The following is a 20,022-nucleotide window of genomic DNA, read 5'->3' as shown; positions in this document are numbered from 1 at the left end:
CCACAGTGATCTGGGGCAGCAGCAATATGAATCTGCAGTGTTACAGCTGTATGTATCAATATCACATGAGAAGGCTATTACAAGGGCAAACCTTATACCTTTGATGCAAACTGGAATTTTCACATGACACTTTTGACCCAGATTAGGATCTGCATGCCCACTCAAATAAATCAAATTGAAATCAAACTCCCCCTTGGTATGAAAACAAGTTGGATTCCAACCAAATTAAATTCCAGATCAAACAACTTTCATCAAAAAATCGGGAGAAAGCATTTATGATTTTGCCGTTCAAAATATTTTGATCTCATATGGGAACAAATTGCAAATCCACTTCCCCCATAAATTCCACTCCCCCATTTTTTCAGCTCCAATTATCAGTAAATAAAATGACCAAACTTTCAATCTGGATTAAAAACATGGTGGAACTGGAATTAATATAAGCATGCCATTCTCCCAAAACTAAAAAAATGGACCATCCCAATCATATATCAATCTAGGTCAAAAATACATGCGAAAATCCAAAATATTTAAAGAATCCACTTGCTGCACATCATATAAAAAGCCAGCCTAGATGGGTGCCAAATACACAAAATACAAAGAGAGAAATCACACAAAAATATTGTCTGCTCTGAAAAAAAAAGGAAAAAACACCAAGGCATAAAAGCAAAATTAGCATAATGGTGCTGCTGCTATCGAAAAATAGATATAAAACTTGGAAATGCATGAATGAATGACTGAATGAATATATCCTAACATATATATAACCAATTATTTTACTGTACAGTGAAAAGCTGTTATTGCGTTGGCCGCTATTCACACTTGGTGAATTGTCTAGAGCTCTTCACGTTTTAGATAGGGATCCGAAACAACAAACCGAACAGAACATACACTATCAGAGTTATTACCGTTTCAGTCATACATACATACTTTAGGCTGTTCCAGTTGAAATCAACATACCCAGTATGGAAGACATGACCACACAGCCTGACAGGGAGTGTGAATTTCAAATGGAGTTACCTGAATGGGTGACTCCATTTGAAATTTACACCCCCTGTGTGGGAGATTAAGGTCATGTCTTCCATAGGGGTGTATGGATTTAAACTGGCATAGCCCATTCAGCGCCACAACTTCACAAGCACATCCAGGTGATACGGGAGTAGCCAAGCAGGAACAAACTTTTTCTAAATTTTCTAGGGTTTACATTATTTACACCACCGTGGGTTACATAAATACAAATAAGGGTAGGATAAGGGGGTCTACTACTTGTAATATAATTTAGGTATTAAGCTAAACGCTTGTGGGACATTATCAGTTTGATAGGTAAATTGTGCTGCACAGACTAAACATGTGGGACTATAATGGTGGTAACAGGTGGTCCAATGGCCACTGGGGGTGGGGCAATGGTCACTGCATGCGACACATTGCCCTTAAATGTTCATACAACATTAATTGGATGTAATTGTAGACTACCCTCTACCCTGTGCACCTTTAAGGGTTGAGGTTTTGGATAGGGTTAGTGGTAAGGTAGGGTTATTGGTGTTAAGTTGGGGGGTTGTGTTTAAGGTGTCAAGGGTATAGTGCCACAAGAACTAAATCCTCAACATATGCTTAATAATAAGAATAAACTAAAATAATAGGATATTTAAAAAATATTTTTGTAACATTTCAATTTCACACTTCCTGAATCAGGATATGTACTGAGCACATTTTGTTTCAATATTCATAAAATAATAGCCTACTGATTTGAAATTAATCATTGAAATGGGTACACTCCCGGGTCTGCACATCAACTTTACACAGATTTACCACACAAACTAAATAATATTATCATTATATAAATAGATATATAGATAGATATATAGATATCAATTTTTGAGCATAATAACTTCTGATATATAAAAAAAATAAAATCCTAAAATAAAAATTCACCTGTTTCAAGAGGAATTGGTATCCTCTTATCTGAAAAGCAAAAAAGGGAAGGACAAAAAAATCTCCTTTGGCATTAATGAAATTAAGATTAGTTGTGGAAATATCTATCTTAAATAAGAGCTATCTTACAATTCTTACTTTTATCCTTTATGGATGGGAATCTCTGATGATTTTCTTAGTTATGTACACTATTATACTACATTTATTCATTAAAAAGAAGCGAAAAAACTGTTAACATTATTAAATAAAGATTCATAATTGCTAACTTTGCTATCGTGATGAAAACTAGTACTTTTTATAAAGTCTTCTAATATCATGACTATCTTAATACTTTGATAACAATGTAAAAATACAAATATCTAAATATGGTTCCTGATAGTACTGTCACAATTGAATGTCCTTGTTGAAGCTAAATGTTAATTTTGAATGACCTTCAAGATTTAAAAATATGCCTGTGATTAGAATCAATTAGTGATTAGAATCAATTAGTGAATGACAACGACAATCACTGTTACGTTATGTTAAGATGTCCATAAGAAGATGAAGCATATTAGGACATGAAATATTATCACAAAATTTAACACTTTCATGAACTTGTTAAAACTGTTAGCTTTCAAACATGGTTAAGTCACTACAAATGGATATATTAGCATTATTAACTAGGTTTAATGTTATCTGAAAACCTGATTAAAAAGCAACATGAAAATTCCAAAACCTGGTTAAGAAAGGCAATGGAATGTGTGGAGCACGGCACCATTCACACAATGAAACTAGTTAACACTATCACACTAAAACCTAGTTAAAACAGAAATAAAAAGAAATAAAACTGGTTTTATAAAATTATTAACCTGAGGCATCGGACATGGTACGCCCTTTGTTCGGTGGCCTCAATGCGGCGCATGCTAGATCTATGTCTGTGTGCAGAAGGAACAGATAAACCAACAGTTAATCATTCACCCAGCAATGACTTAAACCAGGTTAAGACACTGAAATAAACCACGATTAAAATGGGTTAACACAAGTCAGCCCTTAGGGTTGACACAAAGCATCCCGGTATATAGACCATGTCACCTGAATGAATGGGAAAAACACATCAGGACTTTTAAAATCCCTCCTGCCTGAGCAGCAATTTGAGGTGAACTTTGCATAAATAATAGCATTGCATAATATACTGCTATAGCAATGTGTATGATAAATAAAGCATAACATGTCGTGTATAGGCACTTCCTGCAATGTACATTTTTTATGTGTTATTGTTGCTATGTGTTTGATGGTTTTCCAACATTTTGTGCAAAATAATTTCTCACTACCAGACCTCCATTCCACCTGAATCTCAATGCAATTAGCACCCCACAATTAGCCTGTTGCAATACAACCTTTACAGTGAACAACAAAATTGAGACACATCTTGATCAAAATTTATCATTCTTGCACTTCAAGTTCCAGTTTGAAAATTGCACTGCCCCAAAATTTCATATATAAAGTTCAATTTTGCGATATAGTTGCAAATATACCTTTGAGGCTTGTTCATAACACAAAAGCACATACCATGTTGCTTCGTGTGTCAAGTACAAGCCCCTTGTTCAAATCCCCCTGCAATGATACTAGTTTGCTTATTTGCTGTGATTTAGCAGGTGACATGGTCTACATCATCACATCATACTACTCTATTGAAAGGAATCATACTACTGCAACAGATGATATTATAACACAATATGTACAGTTGGTGATCTCACACATGATATGATTGCATGCATTATATCTCAATGTTTATGCTTTTGGGGTTTTACCATTTTTTTATTGTAAAAGTCTTCAATTTTGCCTCCCTTTTCTTTAATTTTAACCTTTTTTTTTCAATTTTATCCTCTATCTCTCCAACAACATAAACAATTTCTTTACAACAACAACAGTTTGTGGTTCAAATGCATGCATAACTACCACCAAATCATAATGACAAAACTCTTTAACGAATAATTTCTTTTTTGATTTGTTGAAATACCAAAATACTGTTCCAAATTCTGTTTGAACAACTTCATCCAAATTTGTTCTTGATCTTTTAAAAGATGATTATTACTTTCCCCTGAATTTTGCAATCATGCTAGGCAACCAATGGACTTGTTATACTTTGATCGGTATTAATTTGGCAGGTCTAACACTTCACTAAAAAACCACTTAGTTGCAAACATGAACAAAATAGATGACAAAATGCGGACACATCTATTCAATGTCTTACTGGCCGAACCTGCCTTGTTATTCTGATCAGAGTATAAAACTTTTGCAAACATTTTAATTCCGCAAATGCTCTATGCTAGTTGCTGCGTTATTTTATCCTTTCAATGAGTCAACTAAAAAGCTGTGTAGATGTTTTGCTGCACCTTTTCTTTGATGTTGCATGAAAATTGCTGTTAAAAATTGGAAACTTAAAAAGTTTTGCCGCAAAGTGCTGTACCAGCACATTAAGCTACTTTTAAAAAAATGACCTGCAGCACCTTAGAAAATAATGCCACACTTTGCTAAAAGTTTTATTTTGCCTAATTTCAAAATCTTAAAAGCTGTTCTTTTGCCTAATTTCAAAATCTTAAAAGCCGCTATTCACTGAAAGTGGTAATTAAACTCAATTGGGTAATTTTTTCACTGGATTAACCCTAACCCGCCTGAATGCTACAAAGTACTACTTGATATATGCGCTGTTCGTGCATGCATCCCACGTGGTGTGATGACGCAATCACCCTAAGTGATATATAGGCACGGTTTCGCTGGCCAGCGAAGCCCAAGACCTGTGGCAAAGTGTCGCCGACCGAGTGCTTGGCATGCGAGGGGTCTCGGGTTCGAATCCCACCCAGAGCAAACAACTTCTTTCCTTCTTTTCTCTCTTTATTCTTTCCTTCTTTCCTTCCCGTCAGCCGAAAAGCCCTTCGGGGTTAGGGTTAGGTTACCACTATCGAAACTCAGTATAGGCTTCCTTAACCCTAACCCGCCTGAATGCTACAAAATACTACTTGATATATGCGCTATTCGTGCATGCATCCCACGTGGTGTGATGACGCAATCGCCCTAAGTGATATATAGGCACGGTTTCAGCTGGCCAGCGAAGCCCAAGACCGTGGCAAAGTGTCGCCGACCGAGTGCTTCGCATGCGAGGGGTCTCGGGTTCGAATCCCACCCAGAGCAAACAACTTCTTTTCTCTCTTTATTCTTTCCTTCTTTCCCTTCCCGTCGCCGAAAAGCCCTTAGGGGGTTAGGGTTAGGTAAAAAACCCAAAATATGGGATTTTGGGAGGTTTTTCCTTTGATATGGTTCTTGTTACTCTGTAGGTGTGAAAACCGTTGCAACTATATTTACATAATGTAACTTTAGAATCATCACCCTCTGTTAACCAAGCATCAGCAATGATTATGTTATCAAGGAATATAAAGAGAGAAGCTGGATAAAGTTATACAATATACATGTTACACTGAAACAATCTGCCATCTTGGTTTACCAAATTATAGGACCAATGAGGGGCATATCTTGGAAGCTGTATGGCCTGAAGGGTCTGAATTAGTAGTCAATCACCATCACTAACAGCTTTCAGTATTACCAAGCACTTGTATGTAATCAAAGCATGTACATATTGACCCACTAAAGCATCCAATGTGAACATAGACAACATAACACTTAAAAATCACAGTTATCAGGAGGAAGTAACAAGAATTATGCCTCAGGACTACTTAAGGGGGTACTACACCCCTGGCCAATTTTGTGCCTATTTTTACATTTTTCTCAAAAATTAGAGTGCATTGGTGACAAGTGAGATATGTATATTGTAGGGGAAAGGACTACAACTACTGTACTGAAAATTCAGCAACTCAAATCAAGTAGTTATTGATTTATTGATCAAATATTGGTTTTTCCCTCATTTTTGACTGTAACTCCACAACTGTTGTCTGTGCTGCAATAAAATTTCCAGTGCAGTAGTTGTAGTCCTTGCCCCTATAATATACATATATTACTTGTCACCAATGCGCTATAATTTTTGAAAAAAATATGCAAAAACAGACACAAAATTGGCCAGGGGTGTAGTACCCCCTTAAAGATAACAGCATTTATCCAGATTCTCTCTTTGAATTCTTTGCTTGTTATATAAATCAACTTCATCCCTATTGTTATTCTCTAACGTAATACCGTAAAAACTCGATAATTAGCATATGTGCTTACTATAAAGTGCTCTTGAAAACATGAAATTGTTCCAAAGTCTAGCGCTTTACCAACTGAGCTAATGGGGTTGAGACACACATTTGCAGGTTTACTTGTTCATATATAACTAAGTGTATCAATGATTTGCTCAAAACCCTTTACACTTTTGTGGATGGGGCTCTTCATGTTTACACTTTTGTGGACACTTTTGTGGATGGGGCTTTTCATGTTTGCATGTTTTAAAAGCGCTCGATAGTAAGCACATATGCTAACTATCAAGTTTTTACGGTAGATCTGTTTACAAACATTGATGTATTCTTCACCAGGATTAAATACAATATTTATGATGGTCATAAGATATTGCTCAGCAAACAGTTTATGATTGAGTAGATACAGCCCATTAGCCTTTTTACATGTATGGTGTACACAAGACGGCAGTATTTCATGTGGGCAAAACCCGGTAAATTCAACAGACTTTATCCACTCCATGCTGTACCGTCCAATTGTGTCCTCCATACTTCTAAAATGCTAATTGTGAAAATATTCTGAATTAGGTTTATCCTTAGTGTACAAAAACACAGCATTAGACTAGCACAGAATCTTTTATTGAAGGATTATACAGCTTTATTTTGTAAGCTGCTTAATTCTTCAATGAAGTCTTTACACTAGTCTAACTCATGAATATCTTACACCAAGGATCTGATCAATGAAAGCATGAAATATTATTTTATGCAACTTCAATCGGTGTAAAACTTCGAACACAAAAATAACGTCACTTACTTGACAGATCTTCATCGTCATACAACATACTGTTCGGTCTGCTATTATTGGAATCGGTGGCGACGCTCTCAAGACTCCCCGACATCAGATTGCGCGGTAACGTCGACGAGTTTCCCGTTCCAGGAGCCGGCGGCCTCTGCATCGTGAGAGTCTCATGGGGAAGGAGATACTTTTCCTTTCGCAATGTCTTGCTTGTTTGAGGGCGCCCTCCTCTGGTTAGTGTGCCCTTCTTATTTGAAGAAGATCTCAGGAATGATTTAGTTGCAAATTTCCTGGTGAAAGGAAAATCAAATTAAACGTCTAATAGTGCTTTCTATCATCGGTACAATATACATTTGACTGATCTACCTTCCATCAGGCACTTACACATATTTTAGACCAGCATCTGCCATCCTCATTTGACTGATCTACCTTCCATCAGGCACTTACACATATTTTAGACCAGCATCTGCCATCCTCATTTGACTGATCTACCTTCCATCAGGCACTTACACATATTTTAGACCAGCATCTGCCATCCTCATTTGACTGATCTACCTTCCATCAGGCACTTACACATATTTTAGACCAGCATCTGCCATCCTCATTTGACTGATCTACCTTCCATCAGGCACTTACACATATTTTAGACCAGCATCTGCCATCCTCATCCAGTATATCCAAAAATTAATTTGAAGTCTTTCTATATAGAATGTTTTCACCCAAAAATAACCTAAACAGCACACATCAAAGCCAGATGCATGTTTTAAACAATGATTAAGTTTAGAAATGTCAAGCCTTCCATCCCACCCGCCATGTCTTGTCAAATTCTTTTGCTGGTGGGGTGGACTCTTCTGCAATGCACCTGTTCGCACGACGATCAAATAGGTTGATGACAACATTTGATTGAATGGACTGCACTACGGTGAAGGACACCGGCTCAAATCCTTTGTTTGGAGCCAATCGATAATTTCATGCAGGGCCTCTATAAATAAACTAAATAAATCAATAAAGCTGTGCCTGTGACCCTCAAACCCCAAGTACTTACATGTATCTAAGTGTGGCGCTCTTTTCTTTGTGTTTCATTTGCGTAGTGTATGCCGGTGAGATGACGGCTCCTTGGAATGCATAAGTCTGGTAAATGGTGGGTGGGAATCTATATCTGCTACAATTCTTGCGGAATAGCTCCACCTTCTCCATGCCAACCTCCTCGTCGAAAGCCACCTTGATCAACTGCAATCAAAATTAAAAGATTTCAATCATGACCAGGGAAGTGGTAACACAATGTTGAATGAAGATGCTGTGTTGCAAGCTACATTAATTGCTGCTCAACCGAGACTCCTATCTGAAAAAGGTAGCTGGAAAAGGTAGCTTTTTCAGTAAATGTCAAAATGACAAATGAGTCCAATATCAGTCTGCATGCTGCTACAGTTAGCCAGAGGTAAAGGATATTTAAGCACAAACTCTGTAATGTTTAATAAACCACCTCGCAATAAGGATGAGAAGCAACCTATTCACGAGGGGGAGAGCAAAACTTTTGCGTATCCATGTGAAAAGGAGTAATGTTTAAGTATTAATTTTCTCCAGTTTTTAATTTTGAAAATTTCTTGACTAAAGGTTAGGTTGTGAATTTAGTTCAAACAAATACTGCAGAATTCCACCAACAAGCACAATGAGGGTTTTTTGGACGAAAGAGATGAAAGGCAGATACCCTCCACAAAAACATTACAATAGATTGGTCTTACAATAATACATGTTTCTACAGATGTCTGTATCAGCTTCAACTCCAAATACTGTTTTTGTGGAGGATGGACTGTCTGCCTTTCATTTCGTATGTCAAAATAAATGCTCACTTAGAGGCAAATTTTTTTATAGTAACATGAATTACATAAAAATGCCAACACGCACAAAGGTCCCTTTTATCACAAATCTCAAAAAATTCTGTACACGAAAACGACCACTTATACAGCAGAGGCAGTTCTAAGTACATAAGACTCATTCAACTTAGTTTGTTCAAGCTTCCAGCATAAATTTAAGAACGTCATATGAACTGAGTAAGTCGCTGGCCAGTTCATATAACGTTGTATCAACATGTAATAACATATAATGATATCATTATGTGGAATGGCTGACGAAGTAGGCAAGTTTGGTTATAGGCGTACCTGAAATGTGGTTGACCTCAGCTGTAATCCTTCAGACAGAAACTGTTCTAAGTGATGTGTATTGCTTATTTGTGCTACGTTAATTTTCTTCTCCTTGTATAGGGATGAAAGTGGGAAGCTTCTGGTTACCACCTGCTCACAGGCTGAAATGAGCAAAAATAATAAATATATAAAGAATCACATATTGGAATCATTTGTCGTCTACCAACTGCACATGTTATTTGTGTTATACTTGTTAGCAGTAACTGAATAACTTAACATACATATCGTCTCAAACTCATGAAAACATTTGCATACAACTTTGGTTATGTGCCACAGGGAGACTTCCTATCGGCACCTGTCTGACCGTACCACTGTGACAGAATTGCGCTCTGGGAGTGCTAAAAATATACATCAAAAACAAATGTGATCAAAAGGTTAATTTGGACACAACTGTGCAAACTCTGACCACCAGATTCTAGTGGGAAGTCTGATATCAAATTTGCCAGGATGTTTCTCAAATGTCAATACTGAATGTTGACAACTGAGGGTGTCAGTCTACAAAAATTATACAGGCCTTGCTATGTGCAGGCGGTATGCGACACATGACATATGAGGCTGACGAAACTACAAGGCTGAAACCCGTTCAAAATAGACGGTTAGCAATTACAAATTCAAAAACAACATACTTACAGCGGGGAACTTTGTCCTGCAAAGCAGTTTTAGAATAATATAATTTGGCTTTTGCACCACATAACACATTTAGAATTGTTTGTGAAGAATTCATAATTATGTGTTAATGCAAGGGCGATGTTAAAAATTGCGATATCGCATCCAACCCCTCCTGGCTATGTGCATAGTTGATCTGCATGCTGCCCTCATAGGTTTAAAAGGTTATTAAGCAAAATAGACGACATCCCTGCAGAGCGTTTTCCTATCGTTTTGTTTCAATAACCCTAAAAACTAATTATGTACTAGACTGAAGCAATAAACCATCAACTTACCTTGTATATCTATTGGTATCCCTTTGAAGATTATCCTGTAGTTTGTCAGGAAGATTGCACCTTCTGCCGGTAGGAAGGTCAGGCCACCCATGCTGCCTCCTTGACCTTCTTCACGTCCATCTGGCAAGAGATAAGCCCTGAGTCCGTCGCCAACCTTCACTTCTCCTGGTAGCAGGCTTGGTTTCAGGATTGCAGGCTGAGAATGGAACATTTTAGGGAAAATGATGAGAAATACTATGTCCAGTGTAAAATGTGACCTTATGTCCACTTAGCTAGTCCAATAATGAATATTTTGAAAAAACGATATATGATTTTCAAGCTTATCTAAAAATTTCGAGCGTAATGTTAATAACCATTGGTTTTCTTGTGTCTTTTGTTCCTGCCTTTTTGTTCCTCTCTTAACCGGACCTCTTTAATATGAATCTCTCTGTCATCCAGCTGTCTGATCTTCATAGGAAAACATGTGTTTAAGACGATGACACCTCAAGTTGTGCTCTAAAATATTTAGAAGAACGCATCTATGTTGCATACAGCAATAGTACATCACCTGTCAGTGTTATTAACCCATTTTGAGAAATAATTGTCCAAATTTTAGTACTTTGGACATTCTATGCAGAATTACACATAAATTATGTTCACTTATCCTGATTCTTCACTTTGTTCACTTATCTGGCCAATGCTTGGTCCTACCATGACCAGATAAAAAGAGGTTGGACTGTAACACAAGGCCAGGTAAAATAAGCAAACAGACCTAGGTAATGACTTTTAAAAAGAATTTCCATTAGATAATGCAGCACAAATGGCTTCCCTTTCCAACATCCTGGTCAAAGTTGACATGTTTTTTGGTGTTTTTTTTCTTTCAAATCTTTGGCCATGGCACTGAATGAAGTATACATATTAAGAAAACCTTTAAATCAACAAGAGATTGATATTGAGAAGAGTATATCATCTGACAAAGCAGGAGCTACTAATTAGATTATTTGTGCCACTTTTAGCTTCTTCTAGCCAATTTGTCTTGTTATGGTCAATGGGCTATTCCAGTTGAAATTCACACTACCCCTGTGAAGGATTTTGGAAATATCTTTTACAGGGGAGTATGCTATTCAAATGTAATCGGTCTGGGTTAATCATTTTGAAACACATAATCCCCCTGTATTATGGCTTTACCTATATCTTCCACAACTGGAGTGAGCATTTTAAATGGAAGTTACCCAATTGTCTATTCTATTCAAAACTCATACTCCCTCTGTGGAAGACTTGAGCTAAATCTTCCGCAGGGGTAGTGTGGATTTTAAATGGAATAATCTTATCCTGGTTTAAGCAACCTACCTTCTTGATTGGTGGCAGTCTCTTGCTCTCCTTGTTCACCGCTTCTAATGTCTCTATATGCATATCCACCATATTGCTTATCATAGAATGCAGCTGTTTGATGTGGTCTTGCGATACGCACGCCTCCGTGCACACCTTGTCTACGAATCGCGAGACAAATTTGTTTACGCCTAATGCCACGTCTGCTGCTCCTGTCTCTTCGAAGGTATTGTCGCCATCGTAGCTGTCGCTCCCACCGACACTACTGTAATAATCAAGACAAGGAAGTACTATAAAGCACAATATTTTTCCGTAAAGGCGATTTACGGAGGCACGACTTTTCTAACAGTGCCTGTCGGTCAGGATTTTTTTTTCCTTTCTGGAAGCTAAAATGACACCAAAATATCAACGAAAGCTTAAAAAATCTGGCAACAATGTAATGCTTGTTTGCAAACATATTTTAAAAATGTTTTGAATATCTTTACAAAAAATCTTAAATCAAAATCAATCAACTGTGGCCAAAACATGGCTGGTTTTACATAATTTTGGAAAAATTTAAATAAAATTCTCTCTAAACACATAAAAAAGGGTTTTTTTCGTCGCCTAATGGTCATGGTACGAACCTCAACAAAATAAAATTACAAGAGCTCCTATTTTAAGCTGTGTTGATTTCACATTCCACACCATCCTATTTACCCTTTACACAGATCCGCCATCTTGCTACCAAAACAAAGTACTCCATGCAAACTCATGCTCCAAAAAGTTTATTTTAATTTCTCGCGCTTTTTTAGCAACGCGTCAGAAGGCTTTTTGAAAGTGTACGCGGCAATTAAAGCACGCGTTTGACAGGCTTACGCACACGCAACACACACTTTGGGGTAGAATCTCATTTTGAGATGACCGTGTAATTGGCAAATTAGTGTAATGAATGGCCTAATTATATTTCACTCACCTTGACGTGACATTACTGCTTCCGCCACTATCCCCCTCAATGCTAATGGAATTCTTCAGTCCTTTACTGATATCTAACGGTACGCGCATACACACCATCCTATTGGCGTAATGAATGGCCTGACTATACACAATGCTCTCCTCATTCTGGATCAGTTCGTCTTGCACTTCGGCGCCGAGTTGCGGCCATATTCTGATCTGATCGGCGGCGATTTCTAACGCTGTCCTTTCGCCTATTTGAATGTAGCCATTGGTCATTTGTGTTGAGGAATCTGGGTTGCCTACGAGGGCGTCGTTTATTACCTATAATGAAAGATATTGATCACTTATATATCCTTACATTCTCAAAAACAACTAGAATTACGTGGTTCGTAATTAAGGTGGCCTCCACAACAAAGGTTGCTAAATATATAGAATACTATCACAAGACCAAGTTTGAAGTTGATCAGTGATTGTGTTTAAGCTGGAGTGGATTAATGGAAATATAGGCAAAATATGCAAATGAGCTCATTAATCTTCATGAATATGCAAATAAAATGACACAAAACTATTCAGCACATCAGGCCACCACATCCTATCACCATACCAAGTTTTAAGTTGATCGGTGATCGCATTTAAGTTGCAGAGTGGATTAATGACAATGTAGGCCAAATATGCAAATGAACTCATTAATATTCATAAACTAGACTAGCGGGAGCCCCGCGATTCGCGCGTCCCCGCTAGTTGAGTAAACGGGAGCGGTTAGTAAACTGGAGTGGTTAGTAAACATGGTAAACGGTGATGATAATCATGGTGTCTTGGTGTAGATTATTCATCCAGTATGATCATGTTAGCTTGATAAACATAATTATCCAGACCTGTGATAATGTTGGTAGGCCTACTCACTCAATCCTCAGATTACTTTTGAAACAGCTCGTGACAGAATGATTGATTTTAACTTTATCCCAACAAACATAAAACATTAAGGTTAGTAGAGGTTGCTAGAAAATGTTTCAATTCCAGGTTATAATAGTATAAAACATGTAAGAAACATGTTGCTGCAAAACATTTTAAGCAATTCCGTATTGTTAATAGCTAAACATATATCTTAGCCAGGATTTGGGGCCGCAGAATTCCCAAAATGTGGACTTTCACCCACCCCTAACATTTAACCTTTGCACATTTAACGACTAATTCGGTCCATGTTGGCTACATTTTAACATACCCCCTGAAAAGTGGACTTTTTTGCAAATCTGTCACCCAAAATGACCCCCTTTTGCATCAGCTTACACCCAATGATCCCCGAAATGGCTTCAAGGTCTTTACTTTGACAAAGTTTCCAATTCTGAGGGGACACAACCCCCTGCACGGCGCGCGACACAATGGTGCTTCGTAGCCATTCAAGAAGGTGGCGGCAAAAACTTCCGAGTGTGCCCACCCTTCCCCAAATTCCTGGATCCGCCACTGTCTTGCAGAAGAAGTCAGTCACGTACACAGGCCTACGCACGGTAAGCCAACATTGAGTGCGTCCATACCATGCGCGGTAAAGCGTGTGAAACCGTGGTGCTGTGTACGCGCAGGTGCGTGACTCGTCACTTGACGCGTTTGCTGTCTGTCATGACCTGACCCATAAGGTTATTGACCTCAACGGCCTAGCAACTGACCATTTTTTTTGTTATTTCCATAGTGATTGAATAGTTTTGAAAAAATGAACGTCGGATGGTTTAATGGCAATATGTACCCGATCAATGTACGAATAAATCAGAGCTGAAAGTCAAATCATCTCGGAGCCTGCTTCTGGACAAGATATAGCGACTTCCTTTTAGTCCTGGCCCTAGCTAGAACCCGGCCTACACCGGATAGGGCAGAGATTTTGACACTTGATTTGGGTTATTGGACCTTTGAGGTTAACGAATCACAGAGGTGCTTTTGCGAAAGCGGCTGCGAATTCGAGAAATCCAAGATGGCCGCCATGCCATTTTGAAAATTTTAAATTTTAGTTTTCACTCAATATTCATGTGTAATACATCATTCTATAGGTTTTTGCATACAAGGAATCAATTTCTGACATTATTTTTATGATTGAAGGTCAGTATAACATGTTTACATTCAAAATGGCGCCAAATGGTTGCCAAAAGATGGGGTTTTCATTAAAATGTATTTAGAATTCAATATTTTAACTTATTTGATGTTAAAAATAACCATGGGTTGCTGATATTATGGTCAGTTGTCTATGTCATTTCTATCATCTCCTGGATATGTTTAAAAATCAAAATGGCTGCCAAAATGGCCTTAAAATCGTCTTTTTCATTAAAATGTGTTACAGGAGTATTATGAAGTACCAGATTTACAATGAAATGGTGCCAAACATTGTGTTCTTTTTGTATTCAAAGTATCTCTCTGGTAAAGGGGTAACAATATGACATCAGCATCAATTAATATGATCTCATGGGCATGTAAACATTCAAAATGGCCGCCAAAATGGCTGCAAAAACATGATTTTTTCATTAAAATGATATTTAAAACAGCATTTTAATAGATGTTGTGTTAAATATTTTCATTGAACGCTGATATAATGTTAAAGGAGTATTTCTATCCAAATTTCTTCCTGCTCATGTGTTTTTACATTCATGAAAGAAACCTAAACCCAAATTTTCATGCAAATCGGACATTCAGTTGGCGAATTATGGGCTATAACATATATTTCAATGGTCCATAGGATTGTGTGTGATACTTTCGTTGTCGACAGAATGAAATTCAAAATCGAACATTTCGCCCGTTTCTCTAGATATAAATTATAAATTTATAAGATAAATTTGCAAGATTCCTTTTGCACATGATCATTATGCACCTAGTAAGGGAGACCGGGGCAGGTTGGCCCCTTTTTCCCCACTTATCTGGAGAGCTCAGTTTGTGGGTTAGGAGGCTCTCAATTTGATACTTGAGAGCTGTTTACTCTAGGTAAATGCTAACAAATTTATATGGCTCTGTGACTTATACAAAAGTTATAGTAGTTGTAGGAGAGAGCGAAAAGAAAATTAACCAGGCAGGGCAGGTTGGCCCACCAAACGGGGCAGGTTGGCCCTCTATGCACAACCGTGTGTTATTGCCATATTTCTTTCCAATAAAACATTCTAAAGTTACAACTGCGGTAAGATATCACCTATCATAGTTCCAAGATAATCAAAAAATATAATTCATTTTGCGCCATCATGGGTCATTCTTGAGGAAATAGCTAAAATCAAGGAAATAACGTTAACCAATCATCTTATAAAACCCATAACGAAAAACTGAAAGGCTGTGGATAACAATTGTAATTGACTTTTTTGTTCATTATTAACTATTCTGAGTGATGAATTACTTTTTATGTACAAATTCCCAATTATAAAGAAATATGATATTGAAATATTGCTATTTCCAGTCAAAAAGTGCTCAAATAGGACAACAATATAGATTTTTTTTGTACTATACTCCGCCTTTGAACAATTTTAACAGTCATTTAAAAGAGTATATTATATTATTTTAAATGACTGTTACACCAACTTTCAAGATACCAGTTTTTTACAGGAGATGTCATTTTTTCAGCTTCATGGCATATGGTTAACATTCTGTCGTAAAATGATTCTGCCGGCATGCTCATACCAACGGGACCCCTTATATACTAGGTGCATAATGATCAAGTGCAAGAGGAATCTTGCAAATATATTCCCTTTCCAGAGAAACCGCCAACATGTTCGATTTTGAATTTTATTCTGTCGCCAACGAAAAGTATAACACACAATCCTATGGACCATTGAAATATACGGTATGTTATAGTCCATAATTCGCCAACGGAATGTCCGATTTGCATGAAATTTAGGATTTAAGATTCTTTTATGAATGTAAAAACACATGAGCAGGAAGAAATTGGGATAGAAATATCCCTTTAACATTATATCAGCGTTCCATGGAAATATTTAACACAACATCTATTAAAATGCTGTTTTAAATACCATTTTAATGAAAAATCATGTTTTGCAGCCATTTTGGCGGCCATTTTGAATGTTTACATGCCCATATGAGATAATATTAATTGATGCCGATGTCATATTGTTACCCCTTTACCAGAGGGATACTTTGACTACAAAAGACCACAATGTTTGGCACCAGTTCACTGTAAATCTGGTACTTTATAATACTCCTGTAACACATTTTAATGAAAAAGACTATTTTGGCCGAAGCCATTTTGATTTTTAAACATAGCCAGGAGATGATAGAAATGACATAGACGACTTATGCTTTGTTGTCACCATAATATCAGCATCCCATGGTTATTTTTAACATCAAATAAGTTAAAATATTGAATTCTAAATGCATTTTAATGAAAACCCCATCTTTTTGCATTTATTCTGCGGCCAATTTGAATGTAAACATGTTATACTGACCTTCAATCATAAAAATAATGTCAGAAATTGATTCCTTGTATGCAAAAACCTATAGAATGATGTATTACACATGAATATTGAGTGAAAACTAAAATGTAAAATTTTCAAACTGGCCGCCGGCGGCCATCTTGGATTTCTCGAATTCGCAGCCGCTTTCGCAAAAGCACCTCTGTGATTCGTTAACCTCAAAGGTCCAATAACCCAAATCAAGTGTCAAAATCTCTGCCCTATCCGGTGTAGGCCGGGTTCTAGCTAGGGCCTGGACTATTTTATTTATATAGATATGCAAATAACATGACACAAAAGTATACAGCACATGAGGCCACCATATACTATCATAGTGAAGTATGAACGAACCTTAGTTTTAACACTTACATCGCTCTTATAGTCATCATCGTTATTTTGGGGTAAGTAGAGCCCTTTGATATTTTTTTCTACATCCATATAGAAAGCTGTCTCCCAGAACTGTATACTGGCCCATACAGGATGGTCTTGAACGCAGCTATAGGCAAATTGTATTACTCCTGTACATAGTTTCTGGAAACCAAAACAAACAAAATTAGCAAATTTAATATGCAAGATATGGGTTGATATAATCATGTTCAATTCTTTGAAATAATATAATTTGGGCTTAAAAGTGCATTTCGTGATCCATTGCATCATCCCTCCCCCACTTTGCTAAAAAAAAGTTGAGATTTTTATACCACTGGAAACCTCTGGCTACATAATGTTTATGTACAAAAAATTATCGTGAAATTTGAATTACATTCTGGTACACCAGAATGATATTACAACACATTGTCTATGGAGCAGTGTAATACACATAATCATGCATAACTCGCAAACACAAAATCAGAATCAACTGAATTTTTTTGAATAAGCTTTTTACTTGGATATCTAATGAAAAATGTCATAAAAAGAGGATGCTGGGATCACGAAATACTCCTTTAGATAGCATTTTTTACATTTGATGTCAATTTGCTTGCAATACTTAAGTAATCTTATTCAATTGTTCAATACACTGGACACTGACTTACCCTACAGAAGGCTAGAGCTAACGGTAAGACGTCAATACTTAAACTAAACTCTTCACTGGCTGAATCCTCCTGTAAAACACACAAAGAAATACATGATGAATTAAACATCTGTAAAATACATGTATGTACTTTTCTCACTCTCCTTTATTACCCTTCTTTATCTTATTCTCTGTCCTATTTCCTTTTTAATGTTCCCACTTTTGTCCTCTTTCCTTAAATCTTCCTTCTTCTCTCTTACTGTACATCTCCTCCTTCTTTCTTACTCTTCATTTCTTTCCTTTTATTCACCACCTAACTTCATCTTTGCTTCTTCAGATTTTCACCTTTACCCCTTCCCTGTTTATCTTTTGTCTCAAGTCTGTCATTCTCTGTGTCTCTTCATCTCTCACACAAGCCCTTCATGGATAAAAACAATCAAAATATTCCTACTTGTAATTGACCTTTGAACCATAAACTTTGACCTACCTGAAGTGCACAGTTCATGAGTCTGACTACCATGTCAAACTGTTGCTGTTCTAACATTGCACGATTCTGTTGCACATGCATGCCTAGCTCATATGTCAAGGCACACCGCGCCACCCGGCTTTTTAAGGAACGTAGTACTGCAGGGAAGAGCTGGAACAAGAAACACAAATTGATAGTTTGTTCAATTACTTATTAGTTTTCTAGTCAAGGGTCCACAAGTTTAAGTATCCTCTACGACTTTTTAAAATAGCTCAAAAAATAGTTTACAAAATCAAACAATTATGAAAGTTATTGGTAACCAATTTTGTTTTACACATCTGATCAGTTTTGAAAGTTGCACTTTGGTCCCTTCAACTCTCACAAAGCATGCAGAATGTAATGTACAGTAAGTCAGGCCAAAGCAGAATTGCTTTATTCCATAACTGGATAGTTGTCCAAGATTCTGCTCGCTGCCAGGCCGAACGCAACGATGTGCGACATTGTAAATTGGACCAGAAATGTCAACAACAAAAATTTCTAAAAAGTCTTAGCGGGGAACATAGCCAGAGTTTTGAGACAAGGGGTCACAAAATTACCAATGTGCTGACAGCCGTAAGAAGGCCAATCGACAAGTTTTTGGGGAAAAAGGTCACCTCTTAACTAGAAAAAATAAAGCCTTTAATGCTCTGAAATCATTACTTTTCTCAGACTTTACAATAACTTGGGGGCAAATTCTATTATGTTTTTTTTTAAGTGATAGGCTATCTCCTCCATCATCATAGTATTTATAAGTGACACTCAAAATGCACCAGCAAGTTACAATGTACCAAGGCCATCCTTGTGGTTAAACAACTGATAGCGGAAAATCTTCTTTCAGAAAAGAAATATGTAATCATCATAGCTTATATTGGAATGCTCAAAATCTTGGGATTGTCATCTCTGGAAAAAAATAGTCAACAGCATTCATCGTAAATTATATTTTGCTGTTATTTTGTTTTCAAAAATTTTGAGTTGCAGTTATTGTAATATTACTATGAAATTTGTTTTCCAAAGTTTTACAAATCCCCTACAATTTTATGACAGATTCACTTACTTTGCGAGCATCATGGATCTTGTTCTCAAAGATAAAGCTTATACACATCCGTAACACCTCCAATCTCCTTGCACTATTATTCACTCTGTTCATCTCCTCTTCAAAGGATGTGGGCTGCGGTCCAGCCGGCACCAGTTGTGCCTTGGGCGACCTGATCTTAGTGGCCTTGGGGTTGATGCTCTGCAAGAACTGCGGAGAAGAAGTTGGTGTTGATACGGTTGATTCGTCTGTACATGATTCGTCTATAGAGGTCTTACACCACCGATTAACAGACTGTTGTAGGCATGGATGGATGAACAGACGCATGGTTGCACAGACGCACGGTTGAACATACACAGACAGACAGAAATACCAAGCAAAGCGAGGTGGTGTGTGAGCATGCAACAAACATTGAAAGAAGCAGGCTGATATTAAAGACAAAATGGTACTACTACATGCAACTATGTTATATATATATTATATTGCATTCAAAGTCAGACCTTTTTTTCTAATCACCTTAGTCTTGTATATACGAGGGGGTATCCAAAAGTTTTTGACATCACCCAGAAGGAAAAGAGCTATATTGATGAAATTTTGTCAGTGTAATCACTGGTCCTTATGTACATTATGGTCCAAAAATGGTCTCAAAAGTATGTTTACTTTCTTTACATGGGGCACTAGATGGGCAGTAGGCGCATAACCTGCAATATGGTGAAAATTGAGGCACGCATCATGATTAAGTTCCTGCATTTGAAGGGTTAGGCCTACAATGCTCAGAAAATCTATGATGAAATTAAA

General features: G+C 37.2%; 1 protein-coding gene across 1 annotated transcript in view; it reads right to left on the bottom strand.

Moving 5' to 3' along the window:
• The window catches only part of LOC140168135 (myotubularin-related protein 13-like), a 161,840-nt gene that overhangs the window by 70,939 nt on the left and 70,879 nt on the right, over nucleotides 1–20,022 (bottom strand). Inside the window, 12 exon segments of the mRNA XM_072191449.1 lie at nucleotides 1,930–1,959; nucleotides 2,778–2,843; nucleotides 6,886–7,157; nucleotides 7,913–8,097; nucleotides 9,027–9,169; nucleotides 10,010–10,205; nucleotides 11,339–11,582; nucleotides 12,270–12,571; nucleotides 17,047–17,208; nucleotides 17,709–17,777; nucleotides 18,174–18,323; nucleotides 19,246–19,434. Coding sequence (XP_072047550.1) covers nucleotides 1,930–1,959; nucleotides 2,778–2,843; nucleotides 6,886–7,157; nucleotides 7,913–8,097; nucleotides 9,027–9,169; nucleotides 10,010–10,205; nucleotides 11,339–11,582; nucleotides 12,270–12,571; nucleotides 17,047–17,208; nucleotides 17,709–17,777; nucleotides 18,174–18,323; nucleotides 19,246–19,434 — 2,008 coding nt within the window.

Source organism: Amphiura filiformis, chromosome 13 (assembly GCF_039555335.1).
Source record: "Amphiura filiformis chromosome 13, Afil_fr2py, whole genome shotgun sequence".
NCBI classification, from domain to species: domain Eukaryota; kingdom Metazoa; phylum Echinodermata; class Ophiuroidea; order Amphilepidida; family Amphiuridae; genus Amphiura; species Amphiura filiformis.
The sequence above is the reverse complement of the archived record's forward strand: the minus strand, read 5'-3'. Positions and strand labels throughout refer to the sequence as shown.